This window comes from Glycine max, chromosome 1 (assembly GCF_000004515.6).
Source record: "Glycine max cultivar Williams 82 chromosome 1, Glycine_max_v4.0, whole genome shotgun sequence".
NCBI lineage: Eukaryota > Viridiplantae > Streptophyta > Magnoliopsida > Fabales > Fabaceae > Glycine > Glycine max.
In genome coordinates, this window is record NC_016088.4 from 54673167 (window position 1) to 54695696 (window position 22530).

Here is a 22530-nt window from a genome sequence, read left to right on the forward strand (position 1 = left end):
TTATCTTTTAATTTTCAACTACCAATTAATTTTCTAACTTTAAATTAATTTTTCAATTTTTAACTAACTAATTTTATCAGATATAACGTAAATAATTCCAGTTAATTATTCAACAACATGATATTGCGTTAGCAGTGTCTTGAATTATTTAGATATTCTGATAAAAAAAATTATCTTTTTGTTGGTTTCCCACATGTATTTTCTTTGGGAAGTAATTTTTTTCTTTCTTTTTAATGTAACATTCCACTTAATTATTTATGGAATTTTCCCTCATTATAATGAAAAAGCAAGGACAGACACAATTATAGATTATTAATAAAAAGCGCAAACAATATTTATTTTTAACAAGGAGACGTCGAAAGACGAAAGAAATCGAGTTAAATATTAGTATCTAATAATTCACCTGCTGCATCATTCGTTGAAAGCTCGTGTAATATTTTTTTGGTGCGTTGGAAAGAAAACTCAAAGAGCAGCCAAAGAAACTGCCAATTTTTGTTTTTACTTTTGGCTTAAGATAATCGAAGTTATTGTAATTGTTTTTTGCTTTTCATTTTGTTAATGACCTGCAGTGACACATAGTTATTTAGGACTTAGGAGCTTAAAGAAAAACGTAGTTACTAGTTTTTAGGAGTGTAATTTAAAATATATTTAAAAAAGTTTATGGATGGCAAACTTTCTTTTATGGGAAGCTTCGTGATCAATAATTTCTTTCACCGACGAGACGATTGGCTTCCATTGGACGAACTTTTTTGGCCATAATAATAAACGATGGTTTACTGACACGTTAAAATAGGTTGTTGTACAATTACAATTACACACCATAAATGAATTTTACCAATCAAATTCAAACATGTATTGAATCCAATGGATGATCTTTTCTACAAAGACCAAACCAGAGACATATATGAGAAGGGAAATCTAATAAATGCTTGTCTGGGTCAGTATATTTATTAAATTAATTTTCTAATTTTGATTTTATTTTAAAGTAAAGTGAATAATATTTAAATATTTTTATTTTAAAAGTAAATTATAAGGGAAATTTAATATAATTTTTTGATTTAAGATAATATTTACCTAAAATAATTTCAATTCAAAATCAATTTTAAACTCAATATACATCTCAACATTTATTTAAGAAAAATAATATATGCTTTGTCATGTAAAAGATATTTACATTGACATCTAATCAAGTTTGTTATTTATTATAATAATTATTTTTAAAATTATATCAATAATTTATAACGTTGTTTGATCACATTTTGTCATATAATAATTATATGTAAAATTATATTAATAATAATTTTTTGTTAATTAACAATATGTATATGATTGTTAGGAGTATCTTGAATTTTGATGGTTCATCGAAAATCTTTTTTTTTAAGAGATTTGTAGACACTCAAAGATAAGTTACTTTATTTTCACTATTTTTTTCATTTTTCCTTATATAAGGGTTAGGATTCAAAATTATTATTAATCTTGTAGTTAAGAGGAAATCTAATCTTAGTATTTAAGTGTAAATAATATTTTTATATTTTAAGTCTAGGTTATATAATAATATTATACTTAGATCATATCGTTTGGCATATGAGTCAATGGATCTTAAATAGGTCAACTTAATAAGAATCAAATGATACATATTTTTAAAGAAAAAGATTATTAAATATGTATCGACATATTTAAAAAAATACACAATCACAATTTTAAATACATCAATAAATTAAAATCAAGTGAGTCATATGAGAGAATTCGATCAAGAGGATTAAAGGGATACATAATTTGGTAATCATAACTGTATAAACACAAAGAAATTAAAATTGAGTAGGTGATCTGGCAGAGTCCAGGGGAGGGCTGGCAGGGTACAATTATCACTTGGACCAACGACCAATAATTTTTTTTATACAAATAATAATAAATAGAAAACTGTTATAGTCTTTCTTAAAAACTACTACTAGTAGTAATAGTAATATTTAATGATGATTTTGGGTAATCTGGAAATTAGTAAGAAAAGGGAGGGCAGATGGAGAGTTAGGTCCAATCATTGAGCGTGAATCTTTATCAGAGGTCAGAATCCAGCTCTACAGAAGCGTAACGTAGCTTGGACTCGTACAGACTCTTTCTCATTTCATTTCTCTATTCTCTATTGCCAGCCAGCTTTCTTTCATTGTTAATTTTATTTATTTTGCATCCCATTAATTACGAAAAACAAGAAAAGTAAAAGTAAAAGCAAAAGAGAAAGCGACGCACACACCATCTTCTGACTTAGACCAACAACAATTGTTACCATAATTCAACCTTCCAAGATTCAGTTTCAGTGCATTTTTTCCACTCTGCTCACTCTTCTTCTACCCTTACTTACGGTTAGTTCACTCCAATTTCCCACTATATCACTGCAACTCTCTCACCTCTTCCACGATTTTCGTCTTTTCATTTCTGATTCTTCCAGCTGTGCTTTTTCATCATTTTAATTTTTGCATCGGTCTTGATTAGTGATTAATAGGTTTTGTGCTTCTTTTACTTTTTAGTTAATTCGGATAGCATTGCATGATTTTTTATTGTTTGAGAACTTGCTTTTTTGGTGAATGGATTCGTGATCGAGTTTCTGTAGTGCGATCAGTGGAGTTGAATTTCACTGCGTTGGATTTATGACATTGATTGTAACCGGTTTGGGGGAATTTGAACGGATTATGCATAATTCGTTGGAATTAATGGGAGCGGGGGGGGGGGGGGAGTAAAGGAAACTGAGCAAGTTAAGAAAATATCATTGCCTTGAAAAATGAGACGCAAGGTTGTCAGAATATGCATGTTTGTGTAACAAAAGGCTTTGCAAATAGTATGTTGCTGATGATGTTCTCTTTTAGTATATTCCTATAGAAATTATATGCCACATCAGATGTTAACAAAGTGTAGAGCGTTTTGTAATAAAATTGTAGTGTGTGCGCTTTATTCTTAATTCTTAATTAATGCTGATGACTGACAGTGTTGGTCACACTGGGAAACATATTTTTCTTACAGAAATAGTGCAATCTGAAGTAATTCATTGCACATATCTATGCTGTGATGAAGATAATGTTATGCTAGCTTTTGTGAAAAAAATAAGGTTAGTGATGGATTTGAAGATACATGACGGACTGACAGCAAGAGTCATTATATGGTTGAGATTTGTGGCTCCTATGTTATAGTTTTTATTCCAGTGATGTGATGCCCAATTTGAGATAAGGTGTTCAAGAATTTACAATGGCTACAATGGTTAATTTAGGTTTTAGTCACTATTGTTGTTTATTGGTGTATATATACTGCTATATTGTCTGTTTTGCATTTTATGCATCTTAGGGGAACTATCAAATAGATGAGTATCACCTCCCTCTCTCTCTCTCTTTCTCTGTCTGTGTGTGTACACCTGCATACATTCCTTTTTTTAATCAATGTCAAACTATAACTACTTACAACAGTGCTTTCTTGTTTTCAAATTTTAGATTTATTTTAAGGAGAAGTTGCAGAAGAGGGATTTTTTAAACTCAACATGTTAAATTGACCTGTTCATACTCTCATGAGGCTTGAGTACTGTGATATCCTTTGTCATTTTTCATGGGCTATTTAATTTCATGGTTTGCTTGCAAACTTCTTTATTGGAGAAGTTTCTCAGTGAAATTTCGGAAGTATGATATAATTTCCTTTGTGAACATTAAGAATTTAATTTGAACTTTTACTAGCTTCTACATCCCACTTTAGTCTTTAGCTGCTTCATGATACATGGCCTCTGCATGATACTTTAGTCTTTATCTGCTTCATGATACATAATTTCCAATGTATATAAAAACATAAAAACTAAAGTACTCCAACCTTCCTGTTATTCTTATTTTTGATATTTTCTTTGTCTTTACTTGCAGAATAAATGTATAAAAGTGGCTTCCTTGAGGACCAATCCCTATGGAGGTATCTTTCAGAAATAAATTTATTGATACTTACCGCTGAGCTGATTGAAACTAGGCATTTATTCTGATTTCTACTGATATATACTTGGCATAGGTGGTGATGCAGTTTGTGGTAATGCATTGGAACCTCTGGTGCTGCATTCTTTTGGGATATCTTCAGATATCTTGTATTTCTCTTAGTTCAGGACATCACTTGAATAGGAGTACTGGCTTAGAAAATTGGTTGGGTTATTCTGGGTCACTTGTGGGAGATGATTCTCTACTCTATGATTCTGCATTTGTCGAAACATCAACTTCGTCATTCCCATTGAATGAGTCAGTCTCTTGTGAGGACTTGGAAGGTGTAGGATCTTTTAATACCACGTGCTTGCTAAGCTCAACTCATTATTTAAAATCTGATATTTACATTTATGGTGTTGGAAACCTGGAGATACTCTCTGATGTGTCACTTTTATGTCCCATGGAAGGGTGTATGATAACAGTCAATGTATCCGGCAACGTTAAACTTGGTCAAGATGCATCCATTGTTTCTGGCTCTGTGGTTTTATCTGCAGCCAATCTGACAATGGGATACAATTCTTATATAGACTCATCATCTTTAGGAGGGTCTCCACCTTCCCAAACTAGTGGCACACCTGTTGGCAACGATGGAGCTGGTGGAGGGCATGGTGGGCGTGGTGCATCTTGTTTAAAAAATAACAAGACAAACTGGGGTGGTGATGTTTATGCTTGGTCTACATTGTCTGAACCATGGAGTTACGGGAGCAAGGGTGGTGGAAAATCTACTAAAAAACAATACGGAGGGAATGGTGGGGGGCGTGTTAAGCTTCTAGTGAAGGACACTTTATATGTAAACGGATCTATTACTGCTAAAGGAGGAGATGGAGGGTCTGATGGGGGAGGTGGCTCTGGTGGAAGTATATTGGTTCATGCTGTAAAGCTGTGAGTATGAACTACTTGTTAATCTGTGACCTTATACCTGTTTTTCATATGATCTTCTAAATGACTGTTAAGGGTGCTTGTAGCTATTATTTGAAGAGTGAAATGCAGTTTTTTTATTTTTGGCATATTAAGTCACTTCTATTAGATGGTGAGAAAATAGCAAATGTTCGTAAATTTTTTTAATGATATTACTGGCAGAGAATTGTGGCTTTTGTTGATGATGGCATACTGTATAATATTCTGTTTTCATGGATCTGCTTTGACATTTGGTCCGTGGTCTTTTACAATTGCAATGGTAGTATTCTTTTTCTTTTGAAGAATGTGAATGTTTTTTGAAATGTCTTTCCTTTGTTGAAGGTTTTTGAGTTGTTTCTAGTTTTTAAAAGTGCCATGTGTATGTTGAAGGTTTTGTAGGGAACTAATACATATTGTCTAGTGAATTGTGCTTGTAACTTTTCTTTTCAACTTCATTTTTTGGTTGAGTGTAGGAAGGGCTATGGTATCATCAGTGCCGCTGGTGGGACGGGATGGGGTGGAGGAGGTGGAGGAAGAATATCACTTGATTGTTACAGCATACAAGAAGATTTAAACATTACTGTTCATGGTTAGTTCTAATACACTCATGTACATGGCAGTTAAACCAATGATGACTCCTGCTTGATCTTTTATTCTACAGTAGCTTAATCTATGTGAATCAAAATACCAAAAATTAGCGTAGTTTTTTGAACAAATAGAGGTTTTCAGTTTTCAAAGTGAGCATAAGCAAAAACCATTTTTTAATTAAAAATGAGCATAGATAAGGATGTGATACCTTCTTTTATAAAGGAAAAGAGAGTGATGTAATACTAACTTACCCACAGCCACAGGCTACAGTTTGTGATATATGAATGGTTGAAAAGGAAAGCTTTCACTTTTTTTCAAGAAACTTGTCATGTTTTTGTTATTACTTATAAGGATGGTGTCCAGAACCAATTTCAGCAAGGAAATCTCTCAACTTCTCAGGTTTTCCATGGAATTTTGAAGTTTTTTCTGGAAGATTGTTCTGCTGATTAGATTCTTGAAGCTATCCATCATAATTCCTGATTAGAGTTCATTTTATTTGATTGCCTTCTAATTGTCACAATGATGGTCCTTTGTTAAGCTTGAAGTTTCTCCCATCTTTTGCAAGCTTGATTCTCTCAGAATTTTTGAAGTGGTGAATAATCCAGTGTTCCCAATTCATCAATTTCTTCTGCATTGCCAGATGAAGCAGTGGGGATAATATGGATGAATAGCATAAATTAAAACAAGTGAGGGGAAAACCACCTAGGCAGTTTACCAAATATGAACGAGTTTACTTAATGGTTTGTTTTGTTGTTAATTCGAAACAGTTTTGTTTTTAATCTTCATGAAAAAGACGATGATGCTAACATCTGTGCAAAAGGGAGGGGGTTAATGTTTCTGATTACACACACAAACAGAGTCTAAATTTTTTGGTGGTGTTGAGACTATGCATTTGATAATTTTAGATTTGTTGTTTTAACAAAAAAGATTTGGTTGCATGCAAGGGTGTTTTTTTTTTTTTTTCTTTTTAATCTTGATAGCAAGAAGGATCTTATACACAATACATGCATTTGTGGTGACAGGAGGTTTGAGTATTGGCTGTCCTGGGAATTCTGGAGCAGCTGGCACATATTTCAATGCACATTTACTAAGTTTAAAAGTTAGCAATGACAATGTCACAACAGAAACTGAGACTCCTTTGCTTGATTTCTCAACCAGCCCTTTATGGTCAAATGTTTACGTGGAAAATAATGCGAAAGTTTTGGTTCCACTTGTGTGGTCCAGAGTTCAGGTAGCAAATAATACACATTTTGTACTATACCAAAACACACATGATCATGGAGTCACCATTTTATAACTTTTTTTTAGTATTACCTATGTTTCAGAAAATTCTTTATGTGATACAGAACTACCTTCATAACAGTTTTGATCTGCTGAAGCATTTTATTGTTCAAACATTTATAGAATCCATTATCTGTTTTTGATAGTCTGCTTCCTTTGCTGTTGCAAATTGTTGTAAATGTAAGTAATTATTTTCTAGGTCCTTGTATCATTCATATTCCTAGGAAATAGTGGATTCTTGTACATAGGATATATCATTCATGCATGGGAAGTAGCATTTTTGTTATCTTGTAATCATAAAATTCCTCTAAAATTCTCTAATATTTTCTAAAATAATCTTTTAAGTATTTTAATTGTTGCCTTTATACTGTTTTGCTGGTAGCTGTCTCCTTGATATGAGCTAGTTGAAAGCTAAAAAGTTAGTTGGTAGTTGAAAGCTGTTACACTAACTTATTGAATTACAAGTGTTTGGTTGAAGTAGTTGATAAATGTAAAATGACAAAAATAGACTTGTTTATATAATATCTTTTATAATTTATTGATAAAAAATATTCTGGTTTTTTTTATAAATTTAACTTTTTAAACTAATTTTAAACTCTTGTAAATTATTTATAGATCAATTATTTTAATTATATTTTTTAATTTCAATTACTATTTTTTTCATATTTTATATTCTACTATTAATATTATACTATATCTTATAATAAAAATAATATACACTTAAGTAGATGTTATACTTTTATTATGTTAATTAGTATAATGGTTAAAATATCTGAAAGTATAATTTTAAATAAATATAATAAATAAGGTGAATCATGTAATGTTTAAAACAAACAGTGTAATATAAAAAGTATCCAAAAAATAATAGAGAAAATAAAATAAAATAATTCTATCATCGTTCATTATTAATATCTTGAAGTATAATGATATAATAATAAAATAGTGTAATGATTAAAAGAAACAGTATAATATAAAAATATAAAAAAATAATAGCAAAAACAAAATAAACCCCTATTGTTAACAAGGGAAGAGAAACAAAATAAAAATAAAAGGCTACCTCAAGTAAAAAAGGGTAAAAAGGAAATTAATAAATATTTTAAGGGTAAAAAGGAAATAAAATATAGAAAGCTAGAAGTTAGCATTTTAAAAATGCTACTTGAAGTAGTGTCTCAAAATGCTACAAACTACTAAAATATGCTTGTTACAGTTTGTAATATTACTTTTTTTTTGTCTTCAAAAACAATTTCATTGATATATTTTATATTTTTCTTTATTAATCATTGCAATGTTTAACCATTGGAGCCAAATGTTTGATATTTGCTTAAATTCTCTAATTATGAAGGTAAGAGGCCAAATTAGTGTATACAGTGGAGGAAGCTTAATCTTTGGGTTGTCTGATTATCCAATTTCTGAGTTTGAGCTTGTTGCAGAAGAGCTTTTACTGAGTGATTCTATTATAAAGGTACCAGATTGTGATTCAAAGTGTTTTTCTGTTATTATTTTAGTTCCATTCTCAATCGATATAGGTGCCACTTATTTTGAACTACTATATCTTCGAGTTGTAGTATCAACTTATAATTTAACAATTTTACCTTTAATACATGAAGGTTTTTGGTGCATTTAGAGTTTCTGTTAAAATGTTACTCATGTGGGACTCCTCAATTCAAATTGATGGTGGTGAAAGTACTGTTGTGACTGCTTCTGTACTTGAAGTGAGAAATCTTGCTGTTTTAAGGGTATGATGGCTTTTATCTTTATTCAAAGTTGTGCAGTATTCTTGGTTATAGAACCATATTTTGTTCTTGGTGGTTTGGAACTTCCATTGTGATAGGATTTTTTGCCTTCGCAGCAAAATTCTGTCATTAGTTCAAATACAAACTTGGCTTTATATGGTCAAGGACTACTGCAATTGACTGGTGATGGTGATGCAATCAAAGGCCAGCGGCTATCCTTGTCTCTCTTCTATAATGTAACTGTAAGCAATTATCTTTACCAGGGATTTTGTTGTTCTTATATTTTTTGATGTGGTTACAAGAGATTTAAATGGTTTTTAGGGCTCTCCCTTATGCAAGGGATGATAATATCAAAAAGTTGATTGAAGCAATATATTCTTTTGATCATTCTGCCGGCTGCCAGTGGAAGAAAATATCTCTATAGCTATAGTGTAGAACTGTAGATGAATTTGAACACTGGTGTTTTCAGGCAATGCATATGTTCTATTGCTGTTCTCTTTCTGGGGCTTTGCTCTTTAATTTATTTTGGTTCACAATTTGGTTATCTTAGAATTTGGGCTTAGAATCTAACTCAACTATATAAAACCAGTTTGTAAGATGAGGACTGTCCAAGCCTCATAAGGACTATATTAACCATATCTCCAGTTGGTGTGAGATCTCAACGCCCCTTTGTGCCTAGGACTGAATATCTGGAGTGTGCACAAATGTGGGTGACCCAATAACAAAACCCTCTTACACCTAGGAATAGATATAGACTCTAGAGTTTTGGCAAATATGGGGGGCCTTATAACATATCTAGGATAGATTATGATTCCATCTTATAATTTGAGCTTAGGACTTGACCCCATAAAATCGTCTTGTAAGGTAAGGACTATCCACGCCTTATAAGGGCTACATTGGCCATATCTTTACTTGATGTGGGATCCCCCCCTCTCATGGGTCACAACATGCCCTAAACGGACATCTGAATTCTAAATTGTGGACAAGTAGTGTAGGTGGCTCAATAATAACACCCCCTCATGCCTAGGAGTAGACATTTAGAGCATGGACAAATATGGGTGACTTTAATGGATTTAGGTAGACTTTGATATCATCTTAGAATTTGGGCTTAATGTTTAACTCAACTCCACAAAATCAGTTTTTTAGGTGAGGATTGCCCAAGACTTATAAGAACTACTTTGGTTGTATCTCTAGTTGATGAGGATCTCAACAAGCTATATACCGACTTTAGATCAGAAGAAATGACTAAAGAATATGTATAGTTTTGATTGATCATTTATTTAAACTGTACAAAGGATACATGAATTTGTAGATACAAGGAAAAGCCAAAAATAAGGAAATAATGTAGCTAAATCTGAAGAGTTGGTCCCAATTACATAATGTACAACAGATCTCTTAAAAATAGGCTATCTGATATAAATAGGAAAAAAGTCAAGTAAATCAAATCTGTATCGTATCTCCTGGGAAATTTTTGTAATCTGCATAATATCTCAACTCCTTCACTCCAAGACGAGTTTGTGTTTATGTCACTGTTTCTCAATTTCATGATATCCCCCCCTTTGAAGTTGCATTTGGGTGCAGCATTTCAATTGACAGTGGTCCTCTTGTGACAGGTTGGTCCAGGTTCTTTACTTCAAGCTCCTTTAGATGATGATGCTAGCAGAGGCTCGTAAGTACGACTGCTTTCCAGTCACATTGCTTGACTTAAACAATTTCCATCTGGCCTGTTTGGAAACTCTAAACTTAATCCATTTTTTTTTGTTTTTTTTAATAATGTTTGTAGGGTGACAAAACATCTTTGCGACACACAGAGATGTCCAATAGATTTGATAACTCCACCTGATGATTGTCATGTCAACTATACACTCTCCTTCTCACTTCAAGTAAGATTTGTTAAGTAATAGGAAAGCTGGTATTTTTAGATATATTTCATTTTAAAAAAGTGAATTTCTTGTCTTACATTTTTTCCCTCTTGGAATTAAGTTGGAACCAAATTTTAACCCACCCCCCCTCCTTTCTTGCATTTAATGCAATATCAATTATATAATTTCTGAAAAATGAGTTCTTTCTGGTATGCATAATTATTTAACACAATATTGGTTTTAATCATGTTATAATGCTGCAATTGCATTTGTTTTGGTACATATATTTGTGTATCTTTAATGTGGTTGAATCTTTTGACATGAAATAACATCTTTTTGTCATTGCCACCATCATTTCTAATTCAATCAACTTCTTTTGTTGGGCATTGTTTTGTGATTGGGTCTACATAAGAACAAAATATTGCTGTTCAAGTTGAACATTATGGTGGATTCTTATTTTCTTATGAGTTTTTGTAGATTTGTCGTGTTGAGGATCTTCTTGTAAATGGCATTATGAAGGGAAGCATAATTCACATTCACAGGGCAAGAACCGTGATTGTTGATACTGATGGTATGATTACTGCATCTGAATTAGGTAATTAAAATGTTTAAGAAATCTTTTTTTTATTGTTTTTTTATCCTTTCTGTTCTTCTAGGTTTACCTTGCTAGTAAAAATGCTAATTACCACAAAAGGATAGTATTGGGATTTTGATTAGATAGGTACCTCTTTCAGGTTGCACTGAAGGTATTGGTAAGGGAAACTTTTTGAATGGAGCTGGTGGTGGAGCTGGACATGGTGGAAAAGGAGGGTCTGGATATTTCAACGGGAGAGAGAGTATTGGTGGTAGTGAATATGGAAATGCTATTCTTCCATGTGAATTGGGCAGTGGAACCGAGGGCCCTAATGAGTCATATGGGCATGTTGTTGGAGGCGGGATGATTGGTAATTAGTTTTAAACACCTTTGACTTTATATATTTCATGTAAAGGATACTCCCAAGTTTATTTCTGGCTATTAACATGGATGCAGATGTCTGCAAATGCTATATCTGTTTGTGCCTCTATTCGTTATATGAAGGAAAATATCTATATTTTTATGATATTCTCTGATCACTGGATTTTTTGTTTGATTTTGGCTAGTGATGGGATCTATTCAGTGGCCACTTTTGAGACTAGACCTTTATGGATCCTTGAGGGCTGATGGTGAAAGCTTTAGCAAATCAATAAAAAGCAGTGATGGTTCTTCGGTTGGGGGTCTTGGTGGAGGTTCTGGTGGAACAGTCCTTCTTTTCCTTCAAGAACTTCGGCTCTTGGAGAATCCATACTTATCTGTTGTAGGGGGCAATGGTGGCCCTGTTGGTGGTGGTGGTGGAGGTGGAGGTCGAATTCATTTCCATTGGTCAAAGATTGGTATGGAGGAAGAATATGTTCCTGTTGCAAGTATTACTGGCTCCATGAATAACAGGTGTGCAGAATCATGTCTCTGCTAACGGCTTTAGAATTGGAACATAATAGATTATTACTGCTTTTTCTTGGGCCACATACTATTTTCGTAGTCAGAAGATTAATGTGGCAACTCATAATTTTCGGAGGACCAAATTGAGGCCACTTGTAAGGAACTTGAAAATTGAAACATGATCATTGTAAATAATTTAATGACTATCATGGTAAAATGGTAGTGTACATTTTCTTTGATTAGACTTTTCTGAGAAGCAGCATCTCTTTCTTCATTATTTTAAACAGCGGAGGTGCTGGGGACAATGATGGCCGTCATGGACAGGAGGGAACTATAACTGGGAAAGCATGCCCTAAAGGTCTTTATGGAATTTTCTGCGAGGTTTGCTTCATTTGTTTTTTCCTTTTTTCTTCTTCTTATTCTTGGATTTGCTCAGAATGTTGGAGATATGCTGTGATAAGTTAAATGTTACAACAACAAACAACAACAACAACAACAACGCCTTATCCCACTAGGTGGGGTCGGCTACATGGATCAACTTCCGCCATAATGTTCTATCAAGTACCATACTTCTATCCAAATCATTAAGTTCAAGATCCTTTTTGATAACCTCTCTTATAGTCTTTTTGGGTCTTCCTCTGCCTCGAATTGTTTGCCTTCTCTCCATCTGGTCTACTCTCCTCACTACAGAGTCTACCGGTCTTCCCTCTACATGCCCAAACCACCTAAGTCTATTTTCCACCATCTTCTCTACAATAGGCGCTACTCCAACCCTCTCTCTAATAGCTTCGTTTCTAATTTTATCCTGTCGAGTCTTACCACACATCCACCGCAACATCCTCATCTCCGCTACACCTACTTTATTCTCATGTTGGCTCTTGACCGCCCAACATTTTGTTCCGTACAAAATCGCCGGTCTTACCGCAGTCCGATAAAACTTTCCCTTTAGCTTGATCGGTACCTTTGCATCACATAACACCCCCGATGCTTTTCTCCATTTCATCCATCCTGCTTGAATGCGATGATTCACATCCCCTTCAATTTCTCCATCATCCTGTATTACAGACCCAAGATATTTAAACCGTGTGACTTGAGGGATAATATGGTCTCCTATTTTCACCTCTGAGTTAGAAACTCTCCTTCTTTTGTTGAACTTACATTCCATATACTCCGATTTGCTTCTGCTTAGGCGAAAACCATGTGTTTCTAGAGCTCGTCTCCAAGTTTCCAACCTCTCATTCAACTCCTCCCTCGACTCTCCAAGGAGGACTATGTCATCTGCAAAGAGCATGCATCTCGGCGCTATCTCTTGGATTTGTTCCGTGAGGACATCCAGAATTAAGGTAAAAAGGTAGGGGCTAAGGGTTGACCCTTGATGCAAACCAATTGTGATGGGAAAATCGTCTGACTCTCCACCCTGTATCCTAACACTAGTCGATACCCTATCATACATATCTTGGATAGCTCGAATATATGCAACCCTAACCCCTTTCTTCTCTAGAGCTTTCCACAAAATCTCTTTAGGCACTCTATCATATGCTTTCTCCAAGTCAATAAAAATCAAGTGCAGGTCTTGTTGGTCCATGCGATATTGCTCCATCACCCGCCGTAATAAATAGATCGCTTCCATGGTCGACCTTCCCGGCATGAAACCAAATTGATTTTCAGTAACTTGAGTCTCCTTTCTTAATCTCCGTTCGATCACTCTTTTCCATAATTTCATGGTATGACTCATGAGCTTGATTCCCCTATAATTTGCACAATTTTGCACAATTTAGGCATCAGAAATATATAGAACAGAGATGAAATTCACTATAGTACAGCAGATTTCTGGAATGTATCAAGATTATAACAATGCCTTGAATCTGCACAATGAAATAAATACAGAACAGGCAAGAAAGATAGACTAGGTAATTAGAGTGTGCCAAGTCTCTCCTTGAGGTCCTAGCCAATTCCAGCCTACCTCTCACCATCATCACTCAGCCCTTGCACGGTTACACCCACTAAAACCGAATTACTCTCTTGCTACCCTTTCTTACTGCCAATTCAGCAGTTAGTTACTTAGTGGATAACCATCCATTTTCTCTCTCTTGGTCATGATCCTCTACATTATGATCCCTATTCCTCCTCATGTACACTCTAGCTATTATGCAAAGAGACTGGTGAACTCTACTTGGATGAATTGTTTTCTTATGACCATTGCTTTTAGTCTCTTTTAGGAAGATATTTTATCCTCACTGTTACATTTAGGCTCGACTTGTAACTTCTGTTTTTGATTGGGGTACATCTCGGGCTCTACTTGATTATTTCAAAAACATTGGCTTATAAAAAATAGATATCTTATCCTCGTCTCTTGTAATCTTTTCTATCTCATCTAAATTCTAATAAATTGCCCTTTTGGGTTATGTCGTTCATTGTCATGGTTTGTGTGAGGACAGCTACATATAATTTACATATCTGCTTCTGTCGTCTCTGCTTCTGTTGGAGGGATAAGATAATTTGAAGGGATAAGGCTCCTCTTAAGTGAGAAAGCCTCAAGTGCAAAAGTGAGGCTATATTCACCCTTGAGGCCTTGATTTAAAGTGACTAGTTCATGATACACTTGAATTTAAATTAATGGGGGATGCACTCTTAGTCGTGCACTTTAGAAATTAGAATTTTAGAGGAACTTTTTTCATTCTAATGAGCTGAGAAAAAAATAAAACAAAACTAAGTAACAATGAAGGAAGGAATGCCGTAGGGCATCCCAAACTCTGCAAATTGTTAAGTAACCCCTATTAGCTGGAGGATGCTCTATTTTTCTGCTGGACATGGCTAAAAAACCTGGAAAAAGGATTTGACATCCCTTTCCACTACTGGTCCAGTAATATCAGGGATGGATTTTGTAATCAGGGGGGGATTAGCATATAGATACTGGGTAGTTTTGTGTCAAGCTTACAGTCAGATCTATGGTTACTTAATTCTTGCTGTATAGCTTGTATTAGGATTCCATAGTTCTGCATATTTTGGTGCTGACTTGTATATACAATAGTACCCCTTGTACTTCTATTTTAATAGATAATATAATATTACTTTTGCTGATAAAAAAATAAAAACCCTATTAGCTGTTGGTTAACAATTAGTGAGTTACATTGGTGAGTTAGTTAGATAGTCTGAATAAGGCATGCTGGCTATATATAAGTGGGGAGAGGGAGGGGTGGGAGTAGAGATAGATTATCCTATCATCTGAGAAATGATTAGACTCTTAGAGAGTGGGGAGAGTCCTGAGGGAAATTATTCATTTTGTATCTTCTAACCCTAGTCCTAGGCTGCAACCACACAGGCACAACAATTGGGATTTATGGTTCATCTATAAAAAGTCATTCTTTCCTGTAGATCCTGAACCAGTTCTATCACAAATCTAATAATTCTTTCAACTTCTCTGGATGTTTACTTTCTGAAAATTTATTAAACTGTGCAATTGATTTTACAGGAATGTCCTATTGGTACTTACAAAGATGTTGATGGTTCTGATGAACATCTTTGCATTCCTTGTCCTCTTGATCTTCTTCCAAATCGTGCAAATTTCATATATAAACGAGGTATCTTTGATGATATAAGTTGGCTTTGCATGCCTAACATTATGTTTTATCTCAAATTTATAGGATGGTTCTTTTCATTGCAGGGGGTGTTACAAGACGGTCTTGTCCATATAAATGTATATCAGACAAATATCGAATGCCTAATTGCTATACACCTCTAGAGGAGCTCATTTATACATTTGGGGGTCCCTGGCCATTTTCAGTATTGTTGTCATTCATTTTATTGCTTCTGGCTCTGCTGCTAAGTACTTTGAGAAACAAGTTGATTGGTTCTGGTTCATATCATAGTTCAAGTTCAATTGAACACCATAATCATCACCGTTTCCCGTATCTTCTTTCTCTTTCTGAGGTACTATTCTTATAAGAAAATTTCCACTGTTTAATTAGTTCTTTCTGCAGCATTAATTGAGCCTTAACATATTATCTCTGAAACTATTTGATGCATTATATCTTTGTTGTTTGAAAACTAGGTCCGTGGAGCTAGAGCTGAAGAGACTCAAAGCCATGTACACAGAATGTACTTTATGGGACCTAATACTTTTAGAGAACCCTGGCATCTTCCTTACTCACCCCCCCATGCTATAATTGAGATTGTGTAAGAGAAACTACGTATTCAATTATTCATACGTGCATGTCATGGATACTGATGTCATATTGCTTTATATGTGGGGCTGTGGATATTAGGATACCATATTTCTGCATATCTTGGTGCTGATGTGTATTTTGAACAGTACCTCTTGTACTGCTGTTTATATTTATATATTAGTATTTTTGCTGATAAAAAAAAAATGTGGGGCTGTGCACTGATAAATACTGGAAACGTATTATTTTAGCTTAAATCATCAATCTTTAGTCTTACTGAAAAACCATAGCTACTTGTTAATTATCCGTTTATATTGATATAAATCATCAATCTTTTATGTGAATGAAAATCACACCTACTTGTTAACTGTGTCCACCTAGATTGATTTGAAATCATCAATATTTGGTGTAACTGAAAATCACACCTACTTGTTAGCTATTGAACATATAATATTGTACTTTGGATATATACCATCGAAACACTTTTCCTCTCTTAATAGTTTCTACTGTAAAAAAGGTCTTTTTTTGTAATAAAAATCCTACATCAAGCATCTGTGTATAAAGAAATCCAGTTAGCATTCTAATCTAGCATCATATTACTATATGTCATAATTGTTTGATACAAAAATTATTTAGAGATGTAAGATGAGACCATTTATATGACTTCAGCATTAGCATAAACTTTTAGGACCGTGTCATTAATCTACTATTCCAAAACCTTAAGCTGTTGGGTGAAAACACATGACTGACTTCTCTAACAATAATTGTGATTTTAAGTTAGATTTGATCATAACTGTGATGCAGGTATGAGGATGCTTTTAATAGGTTTATTGATGAAATCAACTCGGTTGCTGCATATGATTGGTGGGAGGGATCAGTGCACAGTATACTTTCTGTTGTTGCATATCCTTGTGCTTGGTCCTGGAAGCATTGGCGACGGAGAGTCAAAATTAGTCGCCTTCAGGAATATGTCAAGTCTGAATATGACCATTGTTGTCTACGCTCCTGTCGATCACGGGCTTTGTACAAAGGGATGAAGGTTTGACTTGCAAAGCATTTAACATGATGGAGTAATTTCCATGAAGTCCTAGCCTGTTACTTTTATTAATATAATTATTCTTGTTATAAGAAGACACATGAAAGACTGATGTATGGAAGTAGTAGCCTTAGGCTTTAAACATATCAAAATTAGGATTTTCTTAGGGGTGTTGCGTTTATCAGATTGCATTCCTTCATTTGCTCACAAAAGCAAAACAATGTGATATAATAATCAGTATTAATTTTATTTATGTGTTACATAAAAGTATAACATATATACATGCTACTTTGCAACTTTTCTGTTTCCCTGGCTTTCCATAGTATTAAATAATACACAGTCATTTTTTTAATTATTTAATTTAAGAAACAAATGATGCAGGTTGGGGCAACTCCAGATTTAATGGTAGCATACATTGATTTTTTTCTTGGTGGTGATGAGAAGCGATTAGACATTGTATCAATTATACAGAAGAGATTTCCCATGTGCATAATTTTTGGTGGGGATGGGAGCTACATGGCACCTTATAATCTTCACAATGATACACTGTTGACCAACCTCCTTGGTCAGGTATCTTGTTTCATTGTTAATGTTGTTAAGATTTAGTTAGTTATGTTCTCTATACATAGCTGACATACTAATCCCAAACTTGATATCCACAGCATGTCCCAGCAACTGTTTGGAATCGCTTGGTAGCTGGACTCAATGCTCAGTTACGGACAGTAAGGCATGGATCAATTCGTACTGCACTAGGTCCTGTTGTCGATTGGATAAATAGCCATGCAAACCCCCAACTTGAGTTTCATGGAGTTAAAATTGAGCTTGGATGGTTCCAAGCAACAGCTTCTGGTTACTATCAGCTTGGTATCGTGGTAGCAGTTGGGGATTATACCCTTCTTGATTTGCACCAGTCTGATACTTGGGTTGGCACAGATGAATTAATGAGGTAATTTATGATCCTGACAAATGCTGTATACATGCAGACCATAACCTTGCTTTCTTCTGATTAATCCTATTAACAACATGGCAGGGAATGGGAACAATCATTATATTTGTCCTACGAGAGAATTGATAGTGCCAATTGAAGCTAAATAATATCAAATTGAATGTTAGTAAATGGTTTTCGCTTGGGAAGTATTGTTGGAAAGAACATGGTGCATACTCAAATATTGGGAAATCAGTTTAAGAAAATGTTTTTTTTTTTTCATTTTGTGTTTCCAATAATGATAACTAATATAACACCTTGTTTTCACTGTTATTGTGGTTTTCACCATTTTTTGTACAAATCTCTGGAAATAGGAAACACAGTAAAAAGGTGAAATTTTAGTAATTAGTAAACAGAAAATACATTCTTAAACCGAACAGGTAATTGTTCAAAACTGTTAAACCCAATGTTGTTCATGACTGCTGCTACTCCTTATGATAGTAATGATGACTCATAATACTTGGTTTTATAAAATTGATCTAATTAGATTAGATGGATTTGGAAAAAAATGTAAAATTCTTCCTCATGGGTCTTGGCATAGTAACTTAGAAGCTTAGATCATATTCTTCTTTGATATGATAGGAGTGAGTGTTTAGAGATGATTCTTTCTTCCCTAGCTTAAGTTGATATTGAGATCCAGCACAATGTATGATGTGCTTATGCATTGTCAGTTTTAAGGCTAGCAGATTCTCTCATCAGGGGACAAATTGGGGGTGCAAAACCCTTACTAATTATTTGATTTTAGCCTTCTAGTTGCATGGTTTCCTTGATATTGTTTAAGTGCCTCCTAGACGAAGATTCATAAACATAAAGACTTTGTTTTTAAATCCCACTTGTGTATTGGGCTTAAAAATTTTTTTATTTATTATAACAGGAAAAATGTGGCACATGGAAGAAAGAATGTTAAGCAGCTGCAGCATAGTTGGCCATACATAAGCAATTCATTATCTCTTAAAAGGATAACTGGAGGAATTAATGGTGGCCTAATAAATGATGCTACCTTAAAATCATTGGACTTTCGAAGGGACTTTTTATTCCCACTTTCTCTACTATTGTGCAATACTAGACCTGTTGGTCGTCAGGTAGTTAAATTATTTTAGGTGCTTCACCTCTCCACAGCTATATATTGAACATTGTCTAATAAATGACATCTTTGTTTCAGGACACTGTACAGTTGCTGATTACTTTGATGCTTTTAGCAGATCTTTCTGTCACTCTCCTCATGTTGCTTCAGTTCTACTGGATTGCTCTTGCAGCTTTTCTTTCTGTTCTACTCATTCTTCCTCTCTCTCTACTTTCTCCATTTCCTGCTGGCCTGAATGCATTATTCAGTAAAGAACCTAGAAGAGCTTCACTTTCTCGAGTATATTCACTGTGGAATGCTACTTCTTTATCTAATATTGTAAGTTTTCTCTATGTTGTGATACCATTTAGTATAACTGTCATGTAACAATTTTTAGATACACATAGTTATGCAACCATTTGAAATATATTTTGTTTTTATGATTTATCTAACATTTTTTTGTGTATGTGAATATGTGCAGGGAGTGGCTTTTATTTGTTGTCTCCTTCATTATGCACTATCCCACTTTCACCACCCTGATGAGACAAGCACACGTAATGTTAAGAGGTAAGGCTGTCAACATTTAAATGACACCATTTTGTCTCAAACAACAATGGCATATATTACAAACAACCTGCATTTTTTGTTTAAATTTACTGCTGTGGCAGTTCAGTAAAATATCAACTCTGAAAAATTATAACATCATCTTATTTATGCTTATAGTATCAAGATGTACTTCATATTTGAACATGGCAGCCAGTTAAATTATGCTTAAGTCATTGAACTGCCTCTTTCCATGGAGGTTTTGTTGTCTGAGGAAGAAAAATATCCCGTCAAATTTAGCAGTTTTTTTTTTATTTTTAGAAATTGAACGTATTTACAAACTGGAATGGTGTCTTTGTAACGGGTGAATATAAGGAGTTGCCTCAAACTCAAGAAAATTGTTACTTTTGACTATTGAACAGGGGATCGCATGGCAGGAGAAATGCGACTTGATAATCAAAAGCATCAGAGAGAAGTACAGAGAAAGCAAGCTGGAGGAATTTTGAGTTGGCTTATAGAGATCCATGTTGAGGAGCTATATTAAATTCCTCCATCTCTTTTTTCTGTACTTTTCACTCAGTTTTTGATTATGGAGTCATACTGCTTACTGTGTTATCCCCTGATAAGAGTAAGAATCCTCTTGTTCAAGGCAACTGCTGAGATTCATCCTGTGGTTGGTGTTTATTTATTTTTGGTTAACAACTTTTGGTGTTCATTATTTTCAAGTCTTGGTACATAACATTCTCTTGCAGGGAAGATGATAAGTGCTGGCTTTTGCCCATCATCCTTTTTCTATTCAAGTCAATACAGGCCCGTTTTGTGAATTGGCACATAGCGAATCTAGAAATTGAAGATTTTTCTCTATTTTGTCCGGATCCAGATGCTTTTTGGGCTCATGAACCTGGTTTATGACAAAACAAACATTGTGAACCTGGTTTGTGACAGAAAAGAAACAGAAGCATTAGAATGTGAACCTGGATGTTAAGTTTTTGGTAAATCCAACAGTTCAAAAGGATGCTTCATTTCGGCGTGGAACAGCAGCCTTGCCTGTGAATATATATTCAGAGATGTACAGGAGAATGAAGTACAGTTCTGCACTTTTTCGCTTCTTTGTAAAAAAATCTCTAGAGGTTCAAGGGATAATAGTTACACGAAATACACCTCTTTCTAGTATTGTCTTTTAATTTAGATTTTTTTGGGGACTCTCATGATTCATACCACTGAAGCTTCACCACTTCCTCCTTTGTCTTTGTATTTCATCGTAAATTAAAGCAAATTTTGCAGACATGAGTTTTACATATATTAAATGACATCATTATAGAATTTTATACTAAAAATAAAACAAAAATTGAATGACTAGAGTCAAAATAGTTTGTGCATGACTTGAGCGATAATGTTTGTATTATTATAATTCATATCAATATTAATTTTTTTGCTAAATTATTCAATTGAAATATATTTATTTTTTTAATTTATTTAAGCAATACTCTTTTTTCTTTCAAATATTGTTAGTATGAAAGTGTTCATAAATTAGCATTACAATAATGTTATTAATTGAAAATGATGTATTAATATCACAAGGTTTGGCAGTGTTTTCACTTTAAAGCATTACAATAGAATTTTGAGTAGATAGTAAAGATGTTTTATTGCTTATCAACACTGTTGGTCACAGTTTAAAGCTTGAGAATTAACATTCTTTGCATTTCCTAAATTTTGAATGTTTTTAAGTCGAACTCACGTCAACATCTTAGCATTCCAATTCAGTACATCCATATCAACATTTTATTGCCACATCATCATGTGCGTTAATATCGGATGCCAAATTAATAGATGAGTAGAAAATATACATGTTGAAAATATGAAAGATCAAAATCAAACAATTAAAATTTGAGGGATTAAAATTGTCAAATCATTATTATGAGGATCAAGAGTTCAATTACACTTTTGTAAAACATGATTTGGATAAGGGAAATGCATTGGACACCCAGCTGAATTGTTGGTACACTCAATAAATAATGTGAAATGACAAAAATATCCTTCACATTAATATTAAAAACCCTTCCCTTCTCTCTTGCTCTCCTTCTTTCCCGTGACTTTCGTACAACATCCCTACTCCTTTCTTTTTCTTCCGTTCTTCTCCCGCCATTGTTGCCTTTCTTTATCTAAAAAAATGTCTTAATTTCAATGTGTTGCAGTTTTATCATGTTGTTCATGGCTTCTCAAACACTGCATAGGTCTCAAAGGCTATTCTATAGTAGTCTCTTTAAAACCCAATGAGCAAACTCAACCTTGCATATGAAAGAAACAATCAAGTAAACAAACACAATTATTTTTATCCATTCAATCATAAACCCTAACAACAACAGAAATTTATAATTTTCATACATGTTAGTTGTGTTTCCTAAGTGCATCACCTTATTCGTCCAAACTTTAACAAATCTTTCTTTGTGGGGAATCAATCATGTTTGGTTGACATGATCAACAAACATTGACCATGGTGAGCAAACAATTTTAAACTTCTTCAGACACTCATTGAACTTTTGCTTAGAAGGACAATCCACCTAACTCCCTTAGGCTTCCATGACATAATCTCATGCATTTTTTTGACCAACCAGGGTTTTACACTTTGCATTGACATTCTTATCAATGTGAAACCGACACAACAAATTGGTAGCCTCAGGGAATACAATTTTCACTGCATTTATCAATACTAGATCTCTATCGATAATAATAACTCCAGAGAGTGCATCACATCTGAGAAAAAGACCTCGAAACCATTGTAAAGCCCAGACAACATTATTTAGATGTTCTCCCTCCAAATAGGCAAAAACAACAGAGAATGTCATCCCTGTTGGTGTCACATCAACAATATCAAGTAACGCCAGCCCATACCTGTTTGTTTTATAGGTACTATTTATCAAAAAATACCAA

At 34.0% G+C, this 22530-nt stretch overlaps 1 protein-coding gene across 1 annotated transcript; it reads left to right on the top strand.

The window, feature by feature from the left end:
- Nucleotides 1–2104: 2104 nt before the first annotated feature.
- On the top strand, nucleotides 2105–20884 carry LOC100784489 (uncharacterized). The gene is made up of 24 exons (XM_003516601.5): nucleotides 2105–2357; nucleotides 3888–3933; nucleotides 4027–4874; nucleotides 5363–5478; nucleotides 6500–6708; nucleotides 8101–8220; nucleotides 8366–8494; nucleotides 8608–8733; nucleotides 10105–10160; nucleotides 10275–10374; nucleotides 10831–10948; nucleotides 11088–11297; nucleotides 11494–11818; nucleotides 12097–12190; nucleotides 15282–15390; nucleotides 15474–15739; nucleotides 15861–15985; nucleotides 16777–17011; nucleotides 17390–17578; nucleotides 17671–17954; nucleotides 18868–19075; nucleotides 19156–19395; nucleotides 19538–19623; nucleotides 20352–20884. Exons 2-24 carry the CDS (start codon nucleotides 3928–3930, stop codon nucleotides 20509–20511), a joined length of 4359 nt encoding a protein of 1452 aa, XP_003516649.1. The 5' UTR covers nucleotides 2105–2357; nucleotides 3888–3927; the 3' UTR covers nucleotides 20512–20884.
- Nucleotides 20885–22530: the final 1646 nt, after the last annotated feature.